The 27,361-nt window shown below is 49.9% G+C and overlaps 1 protein-coding gene across 1 annotated transcript in view; it reads right to left on the minus strand.

The window, feature by feature from the left end:
- GPR161 (G protein-coupled receptor 161) overlaps window positions 1-27,361 on the minus strand; it is a 47,614-nt gene that overhangs the window by 7,892 nt on the left and 12,361 nt on the right. The window contains exons 3-4 of the mRNA XM_030887762.2: window positions 17,707-18,124; window positions 3,277-4,001 (exon numbers count right to left, since the gene is read on the minus strand). Coding sequence (XP_030743622.2) covers window positions 3,277-4,001; window positions 17,707-18,124 — 1,143 coding nt within the window. The remainder of the gene's footprint in view (window positions 1-3,276; window positions 4,002-17,706; window positions 18,125-27,361) is intronic.

Raw genomic sequence — 27,361 nt, forward strand, 5'->3', positions numbered from 1 at the left:
GCTGAACCTGCTGGTGGAAGTCGTGCAAGAGGATCTAGTCGCCCTTTCTCATAAAAGCCCTCGCCTCTGCTCTGCGAGCTCAACCACCCCTGTCTCTGTGGTCTGTGTTCCCCGGACTGAATGCAGCTCACCTTGCCTCCCTAGAAGTCAATGCCCACTCTAAGCTGACCTGCCAACCATGAGGTCCCTCTGCCTGTCACCTTCCTGTTAGCCCAGACATCTAGACTCCTAGGTAAACCCTCCCAGTGGGCAGGCATCTGCTCCTGAGGCCTTGGAAGCTGAAGCTAGTTGGTACCTCGGGGGCAGCTTGGCTCTGTGGGGAAAACCTGGCACTTCTTTGGTTTGCGGCAAATGATGCAAAATCCAAGATTTACAGCGGAAATCTTCGCATAAAATCAACAAGATGACAGTGTGTTCATGAGCCTCCTGGTGTCCCAGACTCTGCTGGGAAGCTCCAGGCATTTGCAGAATTCCACTGACTTGGCTCAAACGAGCACTGTTTAGGAGAGGGCAGAATTCCATGGACTGATTTCTTTGGGAACAATTTCCCAGGTGCCCTTGCAAATGGAGAGGGACAAAACCAGGACGGAGCCTCCAAGCCCTTTCTTGCTTGCTTTGGGATGGATTGTGGCACCTCTCCTGGTGCAGGAGTGTGTGTGTTGGGGGTGGGGTGGGGTGGTGTCTGCATTCGGCCTTGGGCCTGTGCTGCAGATCAAAGGCCTGCACATCGAGGCGACCGGCCAGGCCTGGTGGGCTGTCTCAGGAGGAGTAGGGACTTGAGCCAGGGGGCAGAACTCTCCTGCTGGGTGACCCAGGGAGAGCAGCACAGAGTGGAGGGCGGGGCACTGTAGTCTGCTGTTTCCTAGATGCAGTTGCCCTTTTGGGGGGTCAGGGCGCAGAAGGAAGAGAACCCTGCAGGACTCCTCAGGGTCCCAATCCGAGGGGAGGCCATGCCTGGGAGCCCATCCATAAGACTGCCCTTCCTCCTCGAGGAGGAGCCGGCCCAGTGTCCTTGACTCCCAAAGCCAACCCCAGCTGGTGTTTTTCCGCCTGTTCGCACAGCCTCGGGCACACGTCCTAGGATCATCAAAAGTGACCTACATGGAAAGTCTTGGCCCAGCAAGCAGAGTTCCTCTTTGTTCTGCCCACCCCCTTCGCCTCCATTCTCCTGCCTCAGTTTTTGGCCTCCTCATCCTTGCTTTCATTGAAAGGGAAAACTTGTATTACTCTTTTGCCTGGAAGATGAGTGATTTTCTAAAATCTGAAGAAGTAAGTTTGCTGGGAATAAGCCCACCACTGCACATACTCCTGGTTGAAAGTCACACTGGGGAAACATGGGCTGGGGGTTGGGGTGCGGGGTGGAGGGTGGGGGCACGGGAGCTGGCATTCTTCTCTTAGGAAGTAACTGGCCGTCAATCCACAAAATGAATGAGAGCCGTGTCCTTCCCCAATCGCCATAGGGAAGAACTCTTCTGGCCTCCCTGCCACAGCGTATCCATGGTGACTGCTGTAGTCCGCTGCCTTGGTGCTGCCCCCAGCTCATGGCAACTGCACACCCGGTGAAACCAATCACAGCTCGGTCCTGCGCCCCCCCACCCACCCCATGGCTGCAGAATGTTTCCATCTATGGGTTTTGTTGCCCGATTTATCGCCAGGCCTTTCTTGCTAGTCCACCTTCGTCTGGGAGCTCTGCTGAGACCTGCTGAGCATCGCAGAAACACGCACACCTCAGTGCTAGGCCGAGGGGCACTGGCTGGGAGTCTCCCCTGAGGTCTCCTACACGGAAGGGGAGAATCCCAGGACGGATGCATGTCGGAATCGCCAGGGATCATGATCCCTTTCCCGCCCCAGTCCCTGGAAAGGGAAGGTATTTCACAAAGAGAGGCTGGAGGATTTCCCCAAAGTCATGTCAAGCGACTAAAGATGGCACTGGCTTGTTCTCGAGGTGTGATCTGACAAAAGCAAGCCAACAAGCTCATTGCTGCCCAGTCTCGTCTAACTCAGAGCAGCCCTATGTAGAATGTCCGCACCGTAACTCTTGACAGGAGCAGACAGCCACGGTTTTCTCCTGCAGAGCGGCTGGTGGGCTTAAACCACCAACCTTGAGGTTAGCAGCCCAGTGCCTAGCCCTCAGCGCCACCAGTTATGGATGATCTGAGAAACACCGGCAAACTCTCTCTTGATGACTTGTCAAAGTCTCCCTAAAGCCTGGTTCTAAAAATCAGGCGGCTTCACCGTGAAAACAAAGCGGTGCTAACTGCTGTGTACCAATCCAGCCACAGGGGATCAAAAATCCAGGGTAGGAAGCTGAAGATGAAAGAGGGATTTGCATCATCTCCAAGTACCTTGCCCTCAAAGCTCTATCAGTTACAGAGAGGAAAAGAGTGACTTTAAGGTCACTCCCTTAACCGAGGCGTCAAGGCCAATGTGACCAGTGAGAAGCCGCGGCGGCACCACACACGCCCTGGTTGGCTGTACTAAGAGCAGGTGGCAGTCTCATCTCACCCCAGGACGCCACGGGCAAACGCGAGGTGAGGACCGCTCCACACACTGTCTGGCTCTTGAGAAGCCTCACGAGCACGGATGACGAGGGAGTGCCTTAGACTAAACTTGGCACCTTGTGTCCAACTCTCCTGTAAGCCTGGAAGGATTTCAAAATAGGTTATACATAAGTCTAGCTATAGGGGCTAAACCCTGTTAGCCACGGGCCCTGGACAAGGTGGTGAGGACTCGGGGCCCAGAGGGGGGCTGAGCTGTGGCAGTGGCAGTGACACACCCTGCATCACCGGGGACAAGAGGGGAGCACGGCGCAAGGAGGAAAGGCCCGAGGTGGCGCATGAGTGGGGATGAAGGAGAGGTCAGGTGGTTGAGGAGCTGAGGTGTGGGTGGTGAAGGGAGGGTGCTGAAAAGTGGGGCCATGGGGAAGACATGATTTGCCAAGAGCAGGAAGCAGCCAGGCCTGGGCTCTTTGTTCGATGGCATAGACATAACTGTATTCTTGCGGCTAGTGGGTGATGGCGGGGCCCGGGAAAGGCACGTCTGAACCATGGGCTTCCCCCTTGCGTTTCCGGTGCCCCTCGGGAAGTCACGGCGGCCCGGAGCTGCTGCACTGTGGGGAGTCAATCCCAGTGGACACTCTGGGGTGTTTCTTCCTCAAAGGGAAAAATGTCGTTTGGCTTTCGGGGAAGTCACCCTGCATGTGCCTGAGCAGCGAGGGGTCCACAGGCAACACCGCCGGCGGGGCGGCCTGCCCTTTCCCGAGCCGTCTCAAGTTACCTGTGATTCTGTTGGAAATGCTGAAGAGCCTGGATGTCCTCTGTCGCTGCACAAAGGGTTCCCGGTAATATCGGTCCCCAAAGCACATGCCCAGGAGTTCCTTGCGAACCGTCTTGTTCCAGAGCCCATAGATGAGGGGGTGGCAGATGGCACTGGTGAAGGACAGCCACGTGGCCCAGGTCTCCAGGGTCGGGGAGACATAGTTCTTCCCCCAGAGGGCCTCAGAGGAGATGACAACCATGTAGGGACCCCAGGTGACCATGAAGGCGCCGATGACCACCAGGATGGTGATAAGGGCTTTGCACTGGTTGGCCGAGTACACCACGCCCTGAAAGGCATGCCGCCTGCTGCCCGAGGAGGAGGTGGAGGTGCTGGAGTTTTTCCTCCCGCTCCTCTGGGCGTCCTCCTCCACCATGACCACGGTCCCACAGTGCACCTTGCGCGCCTTGACCCTGGCCACGCGGAAGATGAAGCCATAGCACACCAGCATGACCAGGAAGGGGAAGAGTGCGCACCAGACCTGCCAGAAGGCCGTGTAGCCAGGCTCCCGGTGCCACGCAGCCACGCACATCCACTTGAACTCATCAAACTCCACCGATGACCAGCCGAACAAGGGGGGCAGACAGCCAACGAGGGAGTGCAGCCAGATGTAGACAAGGGCCATCACGGCACGGTTCCCCGTGATCTTCATGGGGTACAGCATTGGGTAGATGACAGCGTAGTAGCTAGGCAGAGGAGGGGAGAGAGAGGAGAGTCAAACGGGGAAAGGAGAGCCCACCAGGGACAGGCCCCACCGCTTCCCCGGCTGGAACCATGAAAGCAGCACCTTCTCCGGCTCCCCCGGCCTTCTTCACACACGTGCTTCTGCAGTCTTCATCGTTAGGGAGTTTACAGAGAACAGAGCACGCTCACACGACGGCTGCAGGCTAAGGGATCAGACATCCAGCCCGGTCAGATCTGCTGTTGCTGCCCTGATTCTGTTTAGCGCAGTTTTCAGGGGGGGGTCAGTAAGTACTAGGATAATGTCCAGAGACAGTGGGACTTCATTCTGTCGATGAACATTTGTGCCAGACACAGTACTATGGATGGAAAGGGCCGGGGAGGAAATGTGGGGGAAGACAGAGACATAAGCAGAGTATGAGTCTGGAGTCCTAAGGGCTACATTTAATCCGCACAACTTTGAAAGGGGAGGGAACTCCTATCAGCATCACAAGTGAGTGCACTTAAAGATCAGAAAGGCTACGTAACCTGCCCCACCCCAGATGCATGGGGAAAAACCAAGCATAAACCGAGGTAAGCTGACTCTACTCTCCCCTGGTGATTCCTGGCCAACCATCTTGTTCTAGAGCCCGTGCATAAGGTGGTAGCTCTGATCCACTCGGCAGAACGCTGAAGGAGGTAGACCTGGAGTGCTCCTGATCCAAACGGGCAGGAACCCTGATCCAGACTAGAACCCCAGGGCCGCCTTCCAGCAGGAGAGACCACAGATCAGGGCCGACGCTGGTGAGCCACGGGGCTAGTGGCATGCACGCACCTTAAGGAGGCCAGGGTGTGAAGAACAGGGACTCGCTGGGTGGCATAAGTGGTCAACATGCTCAGCTGTTAAACCAATAGGCTGGAAATTCAAGTCTGCCTCACGGCACCTCAGGAGAGCCAGGGTTCAGCAGCCACCCCATGGGGCACAGGGCCACTCCTCCACACACTCGGCATCGGCAGAAAGTTGGAACTGACTGGGTGTCGGGTTTAGTGGAATGTAGGGTGGAGCAGAGAGGTGCCGAAGAGATGGGCAAGGCCCAGCTATGCAGAGCCTTACAGGCGGCTAAGAACTGACGTTTTAGACTCTGTGGCCAAGACAAAACTCACCTGCCCTGCACAGCCATTTTATCCCTGGGAAGTGCTGTTGAAAAGAACAGGCTAGTCCCACGAGGGCAATGTGTGAAAGGAAGGGGTGGCTGCACTGACGTGGCCTGGTACAGGCAGGGCGTTATGAAACAGCTAAGGCCGGGGGCCCTGTGGTGCAGCACTCGGCTGCTAACAAAGGTTGGAGATTCGAACCTACCAGTCGGTCTGCAGAAGAAAGATGTGCCCCTCATACTTCACTTGAGTAGCCACCCCTCCTACTTCCCTGAGTCACTCTCGGGCACCAGCAGCTCAGGGATAAGGCCAGCAGCCTGACTGGACAGTCTCAGGGAGGGTCTCCCTCCTCAGCCTGTACCCTTTGTTAAGGCTCTTACCAGTCGGGAGTGAGATTAGGGCTTCTCAAATCTATGGCTCGACTAGATCCAGAACAAAACGCCTGAGTCAGCCCAGCTCGCTCAGGGTGAGCAGGTGAACTCACCTACTGCAGTCTCCCCCTGAAGGCACTGGGGCTTCTCCACCTGGCTAACCAGCCCGTCACTCCGGCCCTCTCCATCGATCAAAATACAATTGTCAGAACCCCAGAGGGGAATAAAAACAGGCAAAATGGTGTCAACAGCCCGGGAGCTCTGGCAGCTGACTCAAACCTTGAATAGCGAGATCGGTGATGGCCCTTTTCCATATGGCTGGTTTAGGACACTGAAATTTAAACGGCGAACCCAACGCTGAATAGCTATTCTTTTTTATTAGATTTGAGTCTTTGGTGAGAATTTACACAGCAAGATAGGTTCCCATTTGAGCATTTCCACACAGATTCGGGGCCTCCGCTGCATTTATCACCAGTGTCAACACTTGTTCACTGGACGCGCTCAGCCCAGTCCCAGCAGTCCAGTCATGTCCCTGTCCCCCGACCTCATCTTTGCTTAGATTAAATGCTGGCCCTCTCGCCTCACACAGATGGGTTTTCAGTGGAGCGCCAACCTCCTCGGGAATATCCTGCATTTTGTGTGCTACAAGGGGTCGCAGAGGACATGCATGCCCAGCTCCAGGTTTAAAGTGTGTTTCTGAGTCTTAGGACTCGGGAGTCCTCTGCTCGCCACTGTTTCAGGTTCGTTTGTCTGGCTTTTAACTTTTGGGGAAAAAATAAATAAGAATTTGAATTCTGCTCTACATTTTTTCCCCATTCTATTCTTACTCATCTATGGTAACCCCAATCAGAAACGAGACTGGTAGGAGCCAGGCACCATGTAGTCTTCTGTCTCAGGATGGATGAGGTTGGGGTTCACAGACTTCTTCTCTGAGCATCTCGTTACCTTCTTATTCTTTTGCTCCTGGCAAGTAAAGACCAATCAGTTCATCGCCATAGAGTCGCTTTGCAATCACAGTGGCCCCGCCCCGTTAGACAGAGCAGAGCTGCCCTGGGGGCTGCTGAGGCTGTAAATCTGTACGTGAACGACAGCCTCATCTTTCTCACATCGTCTGAACTACTGTCCTTGTGGTTAGCAGCCAAACGCCTACTCCATTGGGCCACCGGGGATCCTCAGACACCCGTAGTGGTGTCTTAAATGGCCACGTGTTAGCTTTTAAGACCCTAGCTACCATTCACGTCACTAGGATACAAATGTTATTTTTGTGAAATGTTATACCAACTGACTGAGTTTTCAAACCCCAGTGGTATTTATCTTTCTGTCTTATTGCTGTGGCTAGGACTTTCAGCACATTTCGAATGAGTGCTGATAATGGGAATCCTTGTCTTATTTCCATTCTCAAAGGGAAGGTTCTCAGTCTTTCTCTACTGAGTATAATGTTGGCTGGTGGTTTTCCATAGATGCCATTAATTATGTGGATAAAGTTTCTCTTCGATTTCTATTTTTACTGACAGTGTGTTAACTTTTATTGAATGTCTTTCTGAAGCAATCAATATGATCACCGGGTCTTCTCTTTTTGCTATGGGTGGATCACAATGGTGATTTTCTACTGCTGAGTTACCCTTGTAACCCTACTACAAAACTCATTTGATTGCGGGGTGGTGGTGGTGGTGGTGGTGGTGGTGTGTGTGTGTGTGTGTGTAATGTTGCTAACGTCTGTTGGCAAAAATGCTGTTTGGTCCGTGTTCACAGGGATATTGACCTATACTGCTCTCTTGTTCGCGATGCCACAGCCTGTATTCAGTACAGAGCTATGCTGACCTCCTAAAATGCGCTTGTTAGCATTCCTTCCTCACCTGTGTTTTGAAGAAACGGAGTTTCGATGGCACCTGCGATCTCTCCGGTTGTAATGGATCTGCTTGGATTTTTACTTCTGTTACGTATTTATCTGAGGGGAAATGTACGTCTAAGAATTTGTCCACTTCATCTGGGTTTTCAAATTTGTGAGAGCACAATTTTCCATGGTCATCAGCTGCGATCTTCATCTCCATTTTGATAGGTTATAATGTCACCGCGTCCACCCCTTGGCTTGGGTCCACCCCTTGGCTTGGGTCCACCCCTTGGCTTGGGTCTTCGCCTCTTCTGCGTGTGCTTCTTCAGTCGATCAAGTCAGTGATTTCTCTGTTTTATTTTAAAGAACCCATTTCTGGTTTTTTTTAATCCTTTGTTTTGTTTTTCTATTTCTATTTCTTTCTGCTTGGATCATCATTATTTCTTTTGTACTGGTAGATTTTAGTTGTTGCTTCTTTTCTATTTTTTCCTGTTGTCAGTTTTAAGGTTATGATTTTTAGATCTTTTTCAGTGTAGGCTTTACTATGAATTTCCCCGAATACTGGTTTTTCTGCGCCCCATATGTTCTGTCTTCATGTTTGCTTGACTCTAGAAATAGTTCTGTGTTAGGCTGCGTTCTTTAGAGACGCAAAATAGATGACACTTGGGTACGTACATAAGGAAGTGTGTTGTTGGGTGCCATCGCGTCGGCTCCGACCCATAGAACCCTCGTGCACAGCAGAATGAAGCGCTGCAGACCCGCGCCACCCTTGCCCTTGTTCCTGTTCCTGGGCCAGTGTGCAGCCACTGTGCCAACCCCTCTCTTTGAGGGTCTTCTCTTTACAGCTGCCTCTCCAGTTTATGAAACATGATGTCCTTCTCCAGGGACTGGTCTCTCCTGACAGTATGTCCAAAGCATGTAAGACAGAGTCCTGCCATCTTGCCTCGAAGGAGCGCTCTGACTGTACTTCTTCCAAGACCGCTTGGTTCATCCTTTCAGCAGGGCTTGGTTCTTTCCGTGTTCTTCTCCAGCACCACAATTCTAATGCAACAATTGTTCTAAAGTAGACATCAGGAAAAATGACTCACAGTTATCGAGGTGGTTAAGTCAAATCTGGCTCAAGTTCATGTGTCAAACGTTAAGCCGGGGGCGGAGGAGGGGGGTGCTTTTTCTGATCCGCCTAGATGCCGGGGCTCAGGAACCAGGGACGATGAACCAGGAAGCAGGCTGATGGAGGCCGAAAGAATCCAAGGTTGGCAGGCCACTGACAACTCCCAGGGTCAGCAGACAAAGTGGCAGGCCTCCAGGCCACATTCCAATCAGCTCGATACAGAATCCAGGCCAGCAAAAGAAGGGAAGGGAGTCTCCACAGTATTAATTGATATAGGTGACATTGGCCACACCCACAAAGAAATATCATCAGGCTGTGTCCTAAGTAAGGGGCTGCACTCCACTCCTATCTTCCCCCAACTGCTCGGCTGCTCACAGCAGTTTCACCGTGGCGTTGTTCCATGCGCGCGGTCACATCATGGGTCTCAACCGCCAGGCTACGGAGAATCCTGGCCCAGCCAACTTGACCCAGAACTGAAAGATGGCAATTTCCACCTCACTGGTGATGTTTTCCTGTGATTCCACCCTCATTTTGAAGTCCTCATAGGAGAAAGGGCTTCAAACAGTTCGTGGGAGAATCCCATCATCTTTTAGTTCCATTCTCCACTAGCTTTTTGAAGCCCCCTCATATATTCTTTGCTTTTCCATGTATGTATGTATGTATTTCTCCAATTTTTCCTGCTGCGGGTTTCTGGCTTCAAAACCATGATGGTCAGAGACAATGCTTTGTGGCACGTAAGTATCTCAGACAGCGCTGAGATCTGTTTTGTGTCCCAGCATGTGGTCTGTTCTGGAAATGGATTCCGTGAGTGCTGGTGGACTGTGCATTTTTCTGCTGCCAGACGGAGGCTGTGTGTCTGTCCGTTATGCCCACTCGGCTTTACTTCTGTCCTCAGTGGTCATCGTGGTCTCTTTAGACAGTCTCTCTATAATCTGCAGTGGTACAGTGGAGTCCTCTGCTCTTATGTGGAATTGTCTTTTCTTTCATATACATCACTATTTACTTCACGTACTTCAGTGCACGTCCATCGAGTGTCCACTCCATCACTGTGTCTTCTTGCTGGATTGACCCATTTATGACCACATAATGTCCTTGTTGGTCTCTGTCGATCGATTTTGATTTGAAGTCTCATTTGATCTGATGTCAGAAGTCAGTCTTGCTCTGCGCTGCTTCCTGATGGCGTGGGATGCTCTCCTCCATCCCGTTATTTTCGGTGTCTGTGTCTTTTTATCTAAGGTGTGGTGCCAGTAGGCAGGAACAGGCTAGACTGTGACTTTTTGTTGTTTCTTCTGTCCATTCTGCCTTTCTCTGCCTTTTGCAAAGGCATTTAGATCATTTAAACTCAAGATTATTACTGAAAAGGAAGGGTCTTATCTCACTCATTTGGTTACTTGTTTTTTCAGTGTTTCACATCTTGCTTTTTTATTCTGATTTTCTGGTTTTGTTTCTGCATGGGTGGTTTCTTATAATGAGTCTTTATTTCTTCCTTCTTTTCTTCTGAATGCCCCCCCTGAAGGGGTTTTTGTTGTTGTTGTTGTTTTCTCCACATATAATTGCAATATTTCACATATCAAAAACATTAACATACAACTGTAACATAAAAAAATCTATGTCTAATCTTGAATTTTTCCTGCGTCTCCCATTTCTTCTCACTCCCCCTTTCCATTAACATCATATACAACCTATACTCATTAAGTTTACTTTGTGCTTCTTACTAAATCAAAGTTGTATTGTGTGTAGGGTTTATTTGTGTTTATTCCCTGAAAACCTCATCTATTTGGTCCTTATGATTGCCCAAGCCGTATTTTTTTAATGTGTCTCTGTTTCCCTCTGTGTGTGTGTGTGTGTGTATGTATGTGCTGTATGTATGTATGTATATGTATGTGTGTATGTATGTATATGTGTGTATGTATGCATGTAATGCTCTGCTTCTCCATTTGCAGTTCTCCCTTTTGTTTTACTTGACCAGATGGTCTGATCGGGGCCAATTCCCGGAGCTTCTGTTTGGGAATAACTTCATTTCCCCCGAAATTCTGAACGACAACTTTGCTGGGGAAAGGATTCTTGATAGGCAGATCTTTTCATTCCATATTTTATAGTATATCACACCATTGTCTTCTGAGGGTCTGGGGAGAAATTCAAACTGATTCTTACGGAAGCCTCTTCGTATGCCACTTGTGTTTTTCTCTTACTGCTTTCAGAATGATCGTCTTTGTTTTTGGCGTTCAGCAATTTTATGAGGATCGAGCACAACGTTGATCCTTTCGTGCTCTGCGCACTGGGGTCTGTGCAGTGTCCTGCAGCGGGAGGACTGGTTCTCTGCTCAGGTCTGGGACGCTGTCTTTGCTCGACTTCTGGAAAGGTTTGTGTGCCGCTCCCGTCACGGTGCTCTGAGAGGCCAGGATGTTTTGTGAGCTCGCTCTCCTAACTGACTCCCACGTTTCCCTTGGGGTTGTTCGTCTTCCTTGAGCTGTAATACTAAGTTCAGCTAGTTTGTCTTCTAGCTCGTTTATTCCAGCTTCTCACTGTTCAATCCTGCGGCTGGGCGTTTCCTCGTGCTTTGTCAAGTGCATTTGCTTTATTCTTCTGTTCTAATTGTTTTTTGGTTTTGTTTTTTAAATGTTTTCAACCTTCTTGTTCAGTCTCTTTTCCCCCCTCCATTTGTTTCCTGCCCGCCACCAGTTCATTTTCTGTGGTTTTTTTGTTTGTTTTTTTTTGCTTTTTTAAAACATAGCACCACAGTCTGAAATGTTTCAGTGTGATCTTTTTTGTCTCCTTTTACAGGGGAAATCGCCTCTTCATGCCTTGTTTTCGATTATCCTTCCTCTTGTGATTTTGTGGTATTTTGTTGCTGTTGTACTTGGGTTTTTTTTCTTAACCTTAAATTTTATATTGATTATGATGGAACATTTTTCTGACTGGGTCCCTTGGTGGCATACCTGCCAACTGGCTGCCAACCAAATGGCTGGGGCCCAGACCCAACAGCTGCTCCACGGGACAAAGCAAGGGCAGCTCCATCTCCAAAGATTCCGTCCAGAGCACTGTGGGGCAGCTCCCCAGCCCCGCAAGCTCACCATGAGTCAAAAGGGACCCAGCACCAGCGGGCGTGGTATCTGCTCCGGAGAATCACTAGAGGGCGCTCCTATCCTTAGTTGTTCGGGTGTTTTCAGTCTGGGGTTGGTTTTGTTTTAACAGCGCTGATTCAGTTCTGGATGCCTGATCTCTGGAATTCGAAGCGCATGCACAGGAGCAGGATTTAATTGGTCTCAAATTCTGACCTCAGTGGTGGAGCTCACCTTGAGGGGACTCTGGAGGTCTTTCCCACACAGATGCCCCTGTGGACTCCCCTACAGCGTCCAGTGCTCCCTGTGTTGGTCATCAGTCTGCTGCCCTTGCTGTCCCTCTCCGTCATAGTGTCCGATCATCTCAGGCCTCGGCAGGATGTAGCACTCCCTCACAGTGTCACCATCTCCCGTCCTCCCCTCCCAAGCACACTCACACACTATGACCTCCCACAGCCCACTGGGGTCACCCCACGAAAATCAGGGGACGGCCTCCTCAGATCAGCTCATTTTCTGTATTCCCGGTTTGGGATGTTACCAAGCCCCATCCCAACATGACTGCGATGAGCAAGTACTCTGAGTGTTCGTGGGGAGATCCCCCCAACCCCCACCCCGCTCCCCACTTTGGTGCCAGCCCCACCACCGCAGGTGCCGTCCAGAGTCCGGCGATCGGTCTGTGCTCGTTTCTGCGGTGCATGGGACTCCTCACTGGAGAAGGAAATGAAACGTCCACTCACTGGACCATCTGGCTCTCTCCTAGCTGCTACTTTTATATTCGCCTTGTGATCTCCCTTCAAGGTCTACAGAATAGATACTGTGGCTTATCTGTGTTCTGATGAATTTCTTTAGTTCGGGTTCACAAGTGGAGTAAATTCTGTCCCCCACGGGGCATTTGGCAAAGTCTGGATATCTTTTTTTCTTATCACAAATCTGCGTGAGTAGGGTTCTGGCATCTTGTAGGTAGGGACTAGAGATGCTGCTACATTTCCTACAAAATGCCTAGACATCCTTTCCCCGAACCACACCTCCCCGCCACAAAGAATTACCCAACCCAGAAGTCGAGAGTGCCAGCGCTGACCAAGCCTGTGCTGAGCTAACCAGGGAGGCACTGGCCCTGTGGTACTATGTGATGCGGAAGAGCCTGACCTTGGGCCTTTCAAAGGTGAGGGAGTTACTGACCGACCACAGGACACCAGCCAGCTTCATTAAAGGTCTCAAAATGCCATTCTGCTCACCTGCAAAACGGGGGCTAACAGGACTGTGGTGAAGATTAGCTGAGACACATGCTGATAGTCAACAGCATATGTTTACCATATGTCTGATACATAAGTGTACAGGTCAACATGTTAGTTAAGACAGTGACCACTGCCCTGATATTTCTCGACTTCTAGTTTCTTCAAAATGTTCACAACACCTTCCTCCACCCGTCTCTCTGTTTCCTTCTCTCTCCCTCCCTTAGACCTTTTACTTCTCTCGCCCTTCCCACACACCTTGCATCTCTGGGTTTCAAGCCAAAAAGCAGAATATGTGCCCTCCAGAACGATGAACGTCAAGGAAGGTTAACTCCCTGCAATGAATGGGAGCGCAGGAAGGAATACAGAGTACCTGGTCACATGGAGGTCATTGCTATGAACGTGGTCCAGTTAGCGCTTGAGTCGATTTGTGTTTTCAAAGACCTGTTTGGCCAACAATCAAAACAACATTGTGTCTGCCATTAAAATATCTGAAGACACCAAATTTTATAGCGCTCTATTATTTTAAAATGATAAATTAAGTGCTTGGTTTGCTAACTGGAAGGTCAGTGGTTTGAACCTTCCAGAGCTTCCCCTACATAAAAAAGACGTGGCAGTGTGCCTCTCCAAGGTGGATCAACATGAGTCAGGATTCACCTGGGCGGCAATGGCAGAAATGATCTGTCCGATGCACCATGAATCCACCTGAGTTTGCTTATGGGTGAAAGACAAGCTATTTTCCAAAAATGATGTTATTGTTCTGATATGCCCGACAGTCGATTCTGACTCACAGTCTTCAAACTGCCCTCGAGCGGTTCCTGGACTGAAATCTTTACAAAAACTGATCTCAAAGCTTTTCACTGGTGGGTTTGAACCGCTGACTTCCTGCTTAACTATTACATCACCAAGGCTCCTTTTCCCAATGATAACCAGGCCTCCATAATGTGGCAGTCCAGAGAAGCAGGCTTTGTTACCGGCTAACCTTGGGGGCACCCAGACTGAAGCTCCAGAGGGTTGATCTGGAGCAGTGTGTCTTCAGGCGAGACTGTGTGCTTCCGAGCAAACCACTCCGCCCGGCTCTCACCACCCTCTCTCCTGCTCCTATGCTGTGTGCCCACAGAACCTGCGACCTATCGATGCATCATACGCTCTGGGTGTCATCTCATCCGAAAATGACTTCATCACACATCTGCCTCCTCTGCCCTGTGGATTTTTCGGCCGTGTGGATTCCTTTCATTCAGTGATGTGCTTGTGCCCAGCACCAACCTCAGGCCCAGGCGCACATTAGGTGCCCAACGAATGAGGAGGCTGCTCCTTCAGCCGCACGGGTCCTCTCCACCTCTTCCAGCCCGATACGAGCCTACTGCAAGCTCAAATGGCACCTTTCCCTGAAACAGCGATCAGTGGAGCCATCCACGCGGTCATTTTTGCTGGGTGTCACCAGCGGCACTCACATAGGGCCTCTGCCTCTAAGCCGTAAACATGTGTCCTGTTCACGCTGCTGTCCTGCCACCCGAAGGACTTAGCATGGAGCTCTGTGTGGCGCACCCTCCAACGCTCTTCTCAGGGTGACGGAATAAGGCACCAAAGGGGATAAACCCTCCTGAAAACGATGCCTTTTAAAGACACCACTGGAGGATGTGCCGTGCTCGCTGGTGAAAACCCTCACTCTGACTTAGCTAGACGTCAGATGCAAATAAGCAACTGCCAGACTCCTGGAGTCCCCCTGCAGACACTATTTACTGAGTGTCTGTCCATCTAGACAGTGTTGGCAAACACTGAAGGCCCAGCCCCCAATCCTGCCCCTGTGGCTTTCCAAGACTGAACTCTAGGGGGGAGAAAGTAGAGTAGAAAGCCTCACCTGGTGCTTTCAAACTGGCTAACAGGCCAACGCAAACACCTCTCATGTCACCAAGGCTCCAGAAACTCTAACATACAGATGAGGACTTTAAGGGACAAAGTCTGAGCTACACCTTCCCAACAGGATCGCTGAAGACAAATGGGTGCATAAGCAAATGTGAAGAAAGCTGATGGTGCCCAGCTATCAAAAGATACAGTGTCTGGAATCTTAAAGGCTTGAATGTAAACAAGCAGCCATCTCGCTGAGAAGCAACAAAGCCCACAAGGAAGAAGCACACCAGCCTGTGTGATCACGAGGTGTCAATAGAATCAGGTATCAGGCATCAAATAACAAAAAAAATCATATCATCGTGAATGAGGGGAAGTATGGAGTGGAGACCCAAAGCCCATCTGTAGGCAACTGGACATCCCCTTACGGAAGGGTAGCGGGGAAGAGCAGTCAGGGTGTAGTATAGCACTGATGAAACATACAACTTTCCTCTAGTTCTTTAATGTTTCCTCCCCTCCCCCTCACTATCATGATCCCAATTCTACCTTACAAATCCGGCTAGACCAGAGGATGTACAGTGGTACAGACAGGAACTGGAAACACAGGGAATCCAGGACAGGTAAACCCTCAAGACCAATAATCAGAGTAGCGACACCAGGAGGGGAAGCAGAAGGTGGGGGAACGGATCACAATGATCTTCATATATCCCCCTCCCTGGAGGATGGACAACAGGAAAGTGGGTAAAGGGAGATGTTGGACAGTGTGAGACATGAAAAAAAAAATTTATAAATTATCAAGAGTTTGTGAGGGAGGAAGGGAGGGGGGCAAAAATGAGACGCTGATACCAAGGGCTCAAGTAGAAAGAAAATATTTTGAGAATGATGATGTCAACAAATGTACAAATGTGCTTGACACAATGGATGTATCTATGAATTGTGATAAGAGTTGTACGAGCCTCCAATAAAATGATTTTTTTTAAAGTCTGAGCTAATGGGTACCACAACATGGACAGAGATAGGGAGCATGGCAATGCGATATGAAGGTATGTAACCATTATCAAAGCTGCTCATGAAAAGGTATCCAACAGGGACATGCTCTGTGGTGGACACTTTACCACAAAGAAGAAGAAAGAAAATACTGGAGATACATGTGCTAAAAACATCCATCGTGATTGTTGCCAATTGGTGGGATGACAGGCATGGCCTGTTTCATTTGTCTTACTTTCTGTATTTAGGTTTATTATTGGCAAGGAAGGTACTTGGAGACACTTATTAAATAACCTGACGGATGGTACCGTTTATTCTACATTCCCCGCATAGCCACAGAGAACCAATGGATTCAGGTCCCAGGCAGGGCACTGCTGAGGAAGCCGGGGAGCAGTCCCTGGGAGCATCCAGCCACCCTCATAGACACAAGGGGTCTTGGGTCTGCGTCACCAATGACGACATCCCTGCTGGTCTGCACAAGGTTTTCCTTGATCCCTCCCCACTTTCTGGCTCATCACAGAACTTGAATGCACGCTCCCTGCCATCCTGCAGTCCAGCTTGGCCTGTGATGCATAAAATGGCCATTGGCAAAATTCTAACAAACAAGACGACTCCAAGGGTTTGAAACCTGCTGCTGGAGCCTGCGAGACACGCACAACTACCTCTGAGAACTCACTGCAGGATCTGAAAGGACCCGCCGGGGGTCGCTGAGGGACTCCGGCAGTGCCCTGTCTGACGGGGGAGCCAGCCACGCCAAGGGGAGGAACAACAGGTTTTAAAACCCACAGCTTGTCTTTGCTCCCCCAGCTGTCCCGCCAATTCTGAGGGTGTTTCCAACCCCCGGCTCCTGGCCAGGCTCAGGCCAACACCAGGCAGCAGGCTGGGAAAGAAGGGGCAGCACAGCCAGAGGCCTGGACAGTTCACCTTGCTCAGCTTCTGCTGCTTCTGCTCACGCAGAAGTGAGCGTCCAACATTTCTAGAACTCCTGAGCACTGCAGCCTCCTTTGGAGAAAATCGAATGATAGTGAACAGCACGAGCACCCGTTGCCACGCAGCCCATTCCAACACGTGTGTCAGAGTGGGACTCTTCTCTGTGGAGTTTTCAGTGGCTGGTTTTTTGGAAGTAGCTTTCTTACGAGGCGTCTCTCGCTGAATTTGAACTGAAAATCTTCTCGTGCAACTGTTTACGACATCCAGGGACTTCATAACCCCAACCTCAAAACCACGCCCTCCAGCGTCGAGTGCATTCTGAGTGAGAGAAGACCCGCTCCCTGGGGTTGCAGGGGCTCTTAATCTTTACAGCAACAGAGAGCTTCATCTTTCTCCCAGAGCGCGCCGGTGGATTCGACCACTGACCTTTCAGTTACCCTGTTTCCCCGGAAATAAGACAGTATCCTATATTAATTTTTGCTCCCAAAGATGCACTAGGTCTTATTTTCAGGGGATGTCTTATTTTTCCAGGAAAAAGAATACGGTATACATTTATTGTTTATTAAAAGAGACCTTATACTTCCTGTCTGCTCTGGCTGCACTGCAGCCAACAGTGAGCTGTGCAGTGGCACCCGCCACTAAGGTCCAGAGTCCAGTTACAGTAGCTTCAGGGGGCCTTATTTTGTGGGAGGTCTTATTTTCAGGGGGGTGCCTTATATTTCAGTGAGAGGCAAAATTGCAAATTGGTCTTATTTTCGGGGGATGTCTTACTTTTGGGGAAATAGGGTAGCAGGCACAACACGTAACCCACAGCGCCACAATAAACTCACTGCCAGTGGGTGCGTTCCAACGCAGAGCAAGGTGGAATCCGCCTGTGGTCCCTGGGACTGTAACTCTTTATGGGAGTAGAAAGCCCTCTCTTTCTCCCTGGGAGAAGCTGGTGGTTTGGAACTGTTGGCCTCACGGTTTGCAGCCCAACGTATAAGCCTCTGCACCACCCTCGCTCAGATCCAATCACAGGTGCCCTGGTCAAAGGAATGGAAGAGGCAGGGCTCTATTTCCTCTCCCCGCCTCCTCCCCAAGAGCAGAGGTCGCCTCGCACCCACTCTTCTGCAGGGCTGCGACAGCTTGACTGGCTGGACTAGACCCGCGCTCCCCCATCCATCCCCTGCCCGCACTGCTTCCCTCGAGGGCGCCCACTCACCGGTCGATAGCGATGACCCCGAGGGTGAGCATGCTGGCCGAGCTGATGAGCAGGTAGAGGAGGGCGGAGAAGTTGCACCAGACCACGCCGAAGATCCATTCCCTGCGGAGGGAGCTCGTCACCACGAAAGGCAGCACCAGCACGGACAGCAGGAAGTTACTCAGGGTCAGGCTGAAGACGAACTTGTTGCTCAGGGTGAGGAGATAGGACTTCTTGTACAAGGTGACCACGATGACCAGGTTGCCCAGGCAGACGAGGAGGGTGATGACAATAATGGCGATAAACTCGGTGACGAGGGCGCCCCCTTCGCCGCCCTCCACCGCAGTGAGGTCACTCAGCTCCTTCCTGTGGCCGAGGGAGGAGTTGAGGCTCATGGTCAGCGCGCCTCGCCGTGGGGTGGGCACGGCATGCTGAGCAACTGGCAAGAGAAGGCGAGAGCAGGAGAATCAGGTGAGACGCTCTTCGCTTTTCCCAGAGGACCCCGAGGCTGGCAGGGGGGGCATCCCCCAGGGCACCCGACGAGGGCTCTGTGGGGGAGTCACTGGATCTCCATTTACAAAGTGTTCCTTCCGTCTAAGTCATCTTACCCCTTTCCTCAGGCCGGGGCTTCAAGACCATGAACATGCCTACGGCGCACCTGGCATGCCAGTCCAAAAATGCCTCTGTTCGGCTCCCCCATTAGACAGCCTGGTTCCAGAGCCCAGAGGCACAGCCTTGGAAATTGCATCCTAAACCTGCACGTTGACAGGAGGCGGATGACTGAGCCGGGTGGTCTGTGGAGGACACTCTGCAGGCTGTGACTTCTCAGCCCTCGCTAGGCAGTGAGGTCCCTAAGCTGGCGGCGGTAGCAGCAGTGCTGTATTTGAGCTGCAAAACCACAGGCCCTTCCTGTGACCCTGCCTTCTATTGTAACGCCATCCCCAGGTGACTCAGAGATGCATGGAGGACAATCAGCTGGCCCTAGCAACTACTCTGAGTTCTCTGAGCAGGGTTCAATAGAGTGCAATTCAGACCGGGGCGTCTGTCTCTATTGCTCTCCTCCGGCATGATGAGGGAGGGCACGGGAGGGCACGGACCCAAGCCCTCATTAAAAACGAGTAGGTGGAGGCAGAGTTCAAGGGCTTGGCCAACAGCCAGCCTGGCCTATAAGGTGCAATCCCTGTTCACAGAAAAATGGCGCCAGAACTTGGCTAAAATTCTACTTTGGCAAAAACTCAAGGCTGACACATGTTAACATTAAATCCTACAGAGGAAGGTTTCTACACAACTTTTGGTCTACTTGAGTCAGCCACCAACTCCCACAGATCACTCTCCCTACCTGCTCTGGTTTCCCACGAACGAACAGAAGATCACACAAAGAGACTGCTTCCCAGGAGCCAACAAGTACCCTGGTACCCACCCAGCCTACCCACCACAGCAGAGCCTTCCCTGCACCGCGCTTAGTGACCTGGCACCTCCATCCAAACACCTGTGGTCACAGGGAGGATGCCGGTTAAGAAGGCAACCCTTCCCTTCCTTCACTATCAGCCCTGTTTGCCATCTGAATGTTTCTCGTCTAGTGAGCTCAACCTCGGTCCCGACGCCCAGCCACCCAAGGCCTGCCTTCTCAAGGCGCGCCAAGTAATCCTAACCCCTATGCCACTGGGCAGCCTCCTAATACTTCAGAAAGCTCCCTGCAGATGGTATCTCCCCAGGTCCGAGTTATCAGGGAGCCCTGGTGGGGCTGTGGGTCATGCACTGGGCTGCAAACCACAAGGTCAGCGGTTTGAACCCACCAGTCGTTCCTCAGGAGAAAGATGAGGCTTTCTGCTCTCACAGAAATTCACAGCCTTGGAAACCCAAATGGGGCAGTTCTACTCTGTCTGACAGGTTCGCTATGAGCCGGAATTGACTTGATGGGAGATCGAGAGAGAGACTTCCTGACTTAACGATATGGTTTCCACTCTTCACTAATTACATGGTGTCCAGACCTTTCACTATTGGCCCCTCTCCTCCGGATTCACTCACAGATGTCTACGAGTCTCTTGATTTGTGGTCCCCCAAAGTGAGCATGCTAATCTAGGAGTGGTCTGTGGTTGCTCGGTGCCATCGAGTCAGTTCTGACCCGTGCAACGGCAGGAAACCCCAATCAGACAAGAGCCTTCGTGGATATCCATGCGGTTAGTCAGGGCCGATACCTCCGCAGGACAGCCTTCTACTTCTTCGCAGTCTGCTCTTAGTCTGGAAGCTCCACTGAAACCCCTCCTCCATGAGTGAACCTCCTAGTGGTATGTATAGCTTCCAAGATTTCCATTGAAATGCAAGTGGCACAGCTTCCAAGTCTGGTGAGTGTCAAACACGAAGGGGCATTACCTCCAACATCAAGATAATCTCCTTCTAAGACCCACTCTAAGACTGCATTTTCTTTCAGCAATTTTGTCATCCTGTTGGGCTTAAATAGGAGCCCTCGTTGCATAATGGTTATATGTTGGGCTGCCAGCCTCAAGGTCAGCGGTTCCAAACCAACTTGCTCCTTGGGAGAAAGACGGGGCTTTCTAGTCCCGTAAAGAGTTACAGTCTCAGAGACCTACGAAGCAGTTCTACCCTGTCCTAGAGGGTTGCCGGGAATCTGCATCAACTCGATGGCAGTGAGGTTTGCTTTGGGTTTCACTGGGCTTATTTACATAAGGGAGTGGAATTATATAAGGGAATTAAAACTTTATATATGTACATATCAATTCGTTTGAAGGCAGCAGTCCCGGAAATTAAGTTCTTAAAGCTTGAGGGTAAAACAGTGTTTCTGCTAGAGCTTACTCTGTGCATTTTTGGCTCGTTATTTCCAGGCTGTTACAATATTCTGAATTTTGATTCAGTCATGCAACATTTTGTTCCCTCCAGCTTTGTGCCATGAATACATTTTAAAAGAACTGTGACTATCTCTGTAAAGTTACTTCCAATATTTTGTCTTTTTTGGGTGGGTTCTAGTTTTATTAATGCTTATGGGTAAATATTAATTGGTATCTCAGATTAAGCTTTCTATCTAAACATATTGTCCTTGAGTTAACTGAACAAGTATCTATTAAAAAAAAACAACCAAACCTCACTGCAATTAAGTCAGTTCTGACCTTACAGAGCAGAGTAGAACGATCTTGTGGATTTCCCAGGCTGTGAGCCTTTACAGGGGTACACTTCTTTCTCCTGCTGACTGGTCACTCCATTAGCAGCACAACTCGAAACCACCAACTATGGGATCAGGCGTCCTTTAAGTATCAGACAGAGCAGTGGTTCTCAACCTTCCTACTGCCGCGACCCTTTCATACCGTTCCTCATGTCGTGGTGACCCCAACCCATAACATTATTTTCATAACTGTCATTTTGCTACTGTGATGAATTGGGCAACCCCTGTGAAAGGGTTATTTGACCCCCAACGGGGTCGCGACCCACAGGTTCAGAACCCCTGATAATAGTGGTTAATAAGATAGAATTTGAGTCTGTATTGTAGGAGAAAACAGCTTACACATCACAGCCTTTATGATACAGTGTACTAACCAGGAGGTCAGCAATTCGAACCCAGCAGCCACCCCTGGGGAGAAGGATGAGGCTTTCTGCTGCCATAAAGGTAGCAGTCTCGGAAACCCACAGGGACAGTTCCACTCTATCCAAAGGGTCGCTATGAGTAAGAATCAACTCAGTGGCAGTAACTTTTGCTTAAATGCATCACATATAAAGGACAGGTCATCCTATCTGTTTTTAATCCCTGGAAATCAAGAGAAAACATGAAAAGCCAGATAGAAAGATAAAGAGGCATAAACATAAGTGTCCACAGGAAAAGACACATGAATGGTACTTAAACATGGGAAAAGGTGTTTGCTTTCACCCCAAATAAGAGAAGACACACGCTGGCTACTATGAGATACCGTTTCTGTCAGTCAGACCAGCAAACATTTTCAAGCTTAGAAAAACACGTGATTGGAGAAGTTTTGGGGAAACAGGCACTCTCCCACCTTCCGCAGGGCTTTTATTCACCCAAGTACGAGCGATAAAAGATATTCTTGATTGGAAATATATGAGAAATGACAATGCACGTGCATATAATATACATCCATTCCTACTTACATTCTGGAACAACTTATGTAAAAGCTAAGATCAGTTCCACTCCTGTTACTTGAGCCCCGAGCAACCACACGCCCTGCACTGGAGTTGGCACGCCATGGAGAAGGATGCTTGACCATTCTCTGACATTAAAGAAACACACAATTCCTCAGCTGGAAAAAGCACATCCAGCGCTGAGGTCAACCAGAAGCAATCACTAGGGCACATCATAATGAAAGTGATGAAGGCCAAAGAGAACATCTTAAGGAGGAAGCCAACGCAAGTCTGCCTCTGAAGCAGTAAGAGACAGGCAGCGGCTCTTTGGAGGCCACAAAGAGAGGGCAGGAAACAGTGGAATGACATAGTCTATGAAGGAAAAAAACGTTGCCTGATAGTTCAGGAGCATTCAGGACATGAGGGAACGATACTTTTGGTCCTCATAAAGCCTGAATGTTTCTAGTGATGCCTCCCTAAATGAATGCTTAAGAACACTCGATCGTGAAGAAAGAAGCCGAGTCCAGAGATACGGGCGAAGGGTGCGAGAATGAACCGAAAGGAAACCGGAACAGATATGGATCCAACTCGTTAAGAACTCCACAGAATAAAATGTGAGTTCAAAAAGCGAAGCATCAGCAACAATGACAGAAACAGCCAAGCTGGGGGATTCAAACACTAAATAAAACTCAACTACTCAGCAAAATGGAAGCTCTGAGAGGTGTGATTCGAATCAGAATGTGCTGTTGGGTAGAATGTGCTCAATCCAGGTTTGTAACTGTAACTTAGGTTAGTTTCCCCAGCACCTGCACAAGGGCTTGGCACCCAGTAAGGTCCTCAGCAATTCTTTGCTGACGAACAACGTTCAGAGCCTTGTCATGATGAAGTCAAATAGGACTGTTAGCCCTATAAAAACCACCTCCAACATACCAGGAGGGTAGAGGGAAGGTGGGGTGGAGAGGGGGAACCGATTACAAGGATCTACATATAACCTCCTCCCTGGGGGATGGACAACAGAAAAGTGGGTGAAGGGAGACGTCGGACAGGGCAGGATATGACAAAATAATAATTTATAAATTAACAAGGGCTCACAAGGGAGGGGGGAGCGGGGAGGGAGGGCAAAAAATGAGGAGCTGATGCCGGGGGCTTAAGTGGAGAACAAATGTTTTGAGAATGATGAGAGGAATGAATGCACAAACGTGCTTTAAACAACTGATGTATGGATGGATTGTGATAAGAGTTGTATGAGCCCCTAATAAAATGATTAAAAAAATTAGAAGAAAGAAAAAAAAAACCACCGCCATCGAGTTGATGCCGACTCATCGTGACTCTATAGGAGAGGGTAGAACTGCCCCTTGTGGGTTTTCAAGACTGTAACTCTTTATGGGAGGAGAAAGCCCTGCCTTTCTCCCAAGGAGTGGCTGGTGGTTAAGAACTGCTGGCCTTGCTGTTAGCAGCCCAACGCATAACCGGACACTACCAGGGCTCCTAAGGTAACCTAGAAAAGAATAAAAGTGGGACACAGAACTTCCAAATCAGACGATGAAAACGGGAATAAAGTACTCTGCCCTCATCCTGCTTCCAGTGGTCTATTAACAGGCATGCTCGTGAGTGGTCCAACCAGAGAGTCCAGGACTGCACACAGCCTTCCTACCCAGGCTCTGCCAGGAAGCCTGGGGTGGGAAAGGCACAAGCCCTAGCACATCCCCAAGGGGTGCACCTTGAAAGGAGAAGAGAAGGGATTTGGAACGCCCCAGCCAAGGGAGGCTTCCTGGCAGACTGCCAGCTTAACCAAAGCCTGACAGGCCAGGGCCCATTCAGGTGTGGCTCACATGACCTCTCTTGGGCAGTTCTGCTGCGAGACACAAAGGTGCTCTAGAACTCCCACCCCCACCCCCTCCCGAACCTTCCCAAATAAATTACCTGGCACTGCTCCTCAGAGAAACAAGTAGGCAGTAACATGATGAAGGCTTTAATAAACCTATCCGGAATGAGCCTCAAGAAAGACGACAATCTCTCTCAGGTCACTGGGGAACGTGAGCATCTTCTGTCCTTGACCGCCAAAGTCACTCCTCTCGTGAAACTGCCTTCAGTCTTCTGAAACGTTCCCCAAGCCAGTGAATGGAACAGACCACTGGATTCAGCTACTAGCAAAAGCCCGTGTCACTCAAAGTCACGGCTTGCCATTCCAGTGAGTGATCTCTAACAGCTCTGACTAAAACGCAAGGCCACAACTAGTTTGCATGGTATGTCCTAAGAAACCATGAGTCCCAATGTCACCATGGGCCTGATGTTGGGCTGCTAACCACAAGGTAGGGAGTTCAAACCCAGCAGTCCCTCTAAGGGAGAAAGCTGAGGCTGTCTGCTCCTATAAAGACTGACGGTCCTGGAATCCCATACAGACTTGCTGAATCAGAATCAACTCCTGGCAGTGGCTTTGAGCTTGGGGTTTTCTTAGAACAATAATGTCCGACAGGCCAGGGTGGGGTTCTCTCAAGTTACTATCCTCCTGGAAAATCACTTATCAACTGTACAATATCGTTTATTTGTAACTGTGACTGTGTCATTTGGTTGTGTAAACTTGATTCTTATCTGCCATCTCCCTACATCTGTCAGCAAGACTACCTGGCATGGTGGTGAAGGGTCCAGACTCAGAAGCCAGACTGCCTGGGTTCAAAGCCCAGCTCCTCCACTTTTTAGCTAGGTGAGACTTAATCAATGAGCTGACTTCCTTTTTTTTCTCTCTCATTCATAAGATGAATATTACCTTCTCATTGCATACCTTCCCAAACCCCAAACCACTGTCATCGAGTCAATTCCAACTGATACCCTATTTTCCCAAAAGTAAGAAATCCCCCGAAAATAAGACCTACTTACAGTTTTGCCTCTCACCAAAATATAAGGCATCCCCCCAAAAACAAGGCCCCCCGAAGCTATCGTAACTCTGGACTCTGGACCATAGCGGGCACCGCAGCGCAGATCAATGTTGGCCACAGTGCAGACGGAGCAGACAAGAAGTGCGAGGTTTCTTTTAATAAAACAATAAACAATAAATGTGTACCGTATTCTTCTTCATAGAAAAATAAGACATCTCCTGAAAATAAGACCTACCGCATCTTTGGGAGCAAAAATTAATATAAGACACTGTCTTATTTTCGGGGAAACGGGGTAGTGATCTGGGTGTTATTTTTCAGAGGCAGACAGTCTCATCTTCCACCCGAGGATCAGCTGGCAGGTTTGAACTACCCACTGTGTGGTTAGCAGTCCAAGGCTTACTCAGCAGGCAGCACCATGGGGGTCCATCATGATGTACGTTGTAAGAATCAAGTGAGTTGATGAAAATCAAGTGAGTTGATGAACAGTGCCAGGCATACAGCAAGCCCTTATTGCATGCTGGCACTGAAAAGGTTGCCCTGATTATATTTCAGGAAACTACCCTTCCCTAGGAGCCCTGGTGGTGTAGTGGTTACACGTTGGGCTGGGATGCGCGTGGTCAGCAGTTTGAAACCACCAGCAGCTCTACAGAAGACTGGGCTTTCTACTCCCTTAAACAGTTACAGTCCCAGAAACCCACATGAGGTCACTGTGGGTCAGCATTAACTTGACGGCAGTGAGAGTTTCTTGGTCGTGTAACTGGGTGAAACAAAAGTCACTCCCAGCTCCCAAAGTCAGCTGGTCTCAGAAACTCTGTCCTATAGACTCACTATAACAGTTAGAATAGACTTGATGATAGTGACTGCGTTTTGAGGAGGTCACTGCCTGCCAAATACAAGTCAGAGAACCAGCAACTACGAGAGGAAGAAAACAGGTGAATCCACACATGCTGATGTTACTACCTTAAATCTGTTGCTCTTTTGTTAAGTAGGCCAGGGAACTTGCTGCTTCACATATGCTAATTTGGCTGAGTTTCTATTACCTGCAACTTAAAGAATCCTGGCCAATGGCTTGCTGTACCCTCGTGTCCAACACATCAACCCTCCCTTTGATTGGACATCAGAACCTGGTGCCTAGTCCTTTTTCCAAATGCAAATCCATCCATCTGGCACGTTTGCACCTACAGCCTCAGGCAGATTTGCACCTACAGCCTCTTCCTACTCTTTTCCTCTTGCCTCCTCCCTGACTCACGGACTCTCTTCATGTGGAAACATAGAGAAGCTTTCCCCTTCAAGAGTGTAGTCTCTTTGGGATCAGAAGATCCATGTACCAATCCACAAGCTACTATAAGGAAATGAGTATCTGAGACCATCAAAGGGGCTATTTGAGAGTCTGCAATCCACAGACCTCAGGGTATAGGGAGGCCCCTGGGATCAATCAGCAAGAGGCAGTACTTTTGACACCTCCCTAGGAGTGGTTGGAGAGAGCAAATAACACTAGCCTTCTCCTGACTTCTGCTCTACAAAAAAAGTGTTTCTTAGAATAAGGTTCTCTTCTGATTCTCTTAAATATGCCCGTGCAAGGGAGTGGTTCATTTCCTCCTCGCTAGCCTGATCCAGAGCAGCAGTCCTAACCCCGCTAGAGCAGCCTGTACCCTGTCACTCCCCCTCCATGTAACCCACAGCCAATCCACCAATAATTTGTGAAGAGCTGAGCAACCCAAAATGCTGGGACCACCAGGTGGCCCAGGTAGGCACATAAAGTATTCAAATATCAGGTAGGTACATACAATTTTTAAATAAGCAACTCGCCGGGCAAGGACATATTCCTCAACACCACTTCGAACACATCCAGGTAAGGTTAAGGCGATGCTATGTAGGCCGCACTTCCCCGGGTTCTTCACCTCAGCACCTCAGAGCACATCCATCAGCAGCTATGGAAGTGAAGGGGCAGGAAAATGGGAAGAAGAGTCTAACAACCACCTCAGTCTAGCGTTAAGGTAAATGAGTTCAAAGGAGTCAACTCTCCCCTCAGCCCACCCCAAAACAGACGACACAACACGATGAGAGCCAGAAAGAGATCAGAGTCTCCCTGGGTGTCCACAGCGAGCACTGGCCCAGTTTACCCGGGTCCCTTCCATCCTCCCTCCTTTCCCGGTACTCATCATGGTCCCACACATGGTAGGCACATGGGTTTGGCCTCTGCAGTCCCAGAGGGATATGCCCATTCATTCAAGCCAGAGTCTGGTACAAGCCACAGTACTTCTCTCTCCACAAGACACCCAGGTGACGTAGTGGGTTATGCCCTGGGCTTCTGACTGCAAGGTCAACACTTCCAAACCACTAGCCCCTCCTTGGGAGAACGATGAGGCTGTCTACGCCTGTAAAGAGTTAGTCTCCAAAACGCACAGAAGCAGTTAGTTCGACTGACCTACAGGGCCACTATGAAACAGCATCAACGCGACCACAGTGAGTTTGGTTTGGAGTGAAGGTACACAAGCTTAGGAATGCCCTTGTGTGACAAGTGTAGTGGCTCAGAGCTCGGGTCTGCTTGGGAAAATGGATCAGAGAAAATGAAGGTAACTCGAACCAGAATCCCAAATTGCCCTGGCCTCTTTCTGAATTCTTCCTCTGCCTGTGGAAGAGAACATGACTCTGGTCTTCGCCGTACACACATTGTCAACTTCAGTACCTCGCGGCCCTGCACAACATCCCTC

The sequence above is a fragment of the Echinops telfairi genome, unplaced genomic scaffold, assembly GCF_000313985.2.
Source record: "Echinops telfairi isolate 266 unplaced genomic scaffold, ASM31398v2 ScPeMD7_7424;HRSCAF=8462, whole genome shotgun sequence".
NCBI classification, from domain to species: Eukaryota; Metazoa; Chordata; class Mammalia; order Afrosoricida; family Tenrecidae; genus Echinops; species Echinops telfairi.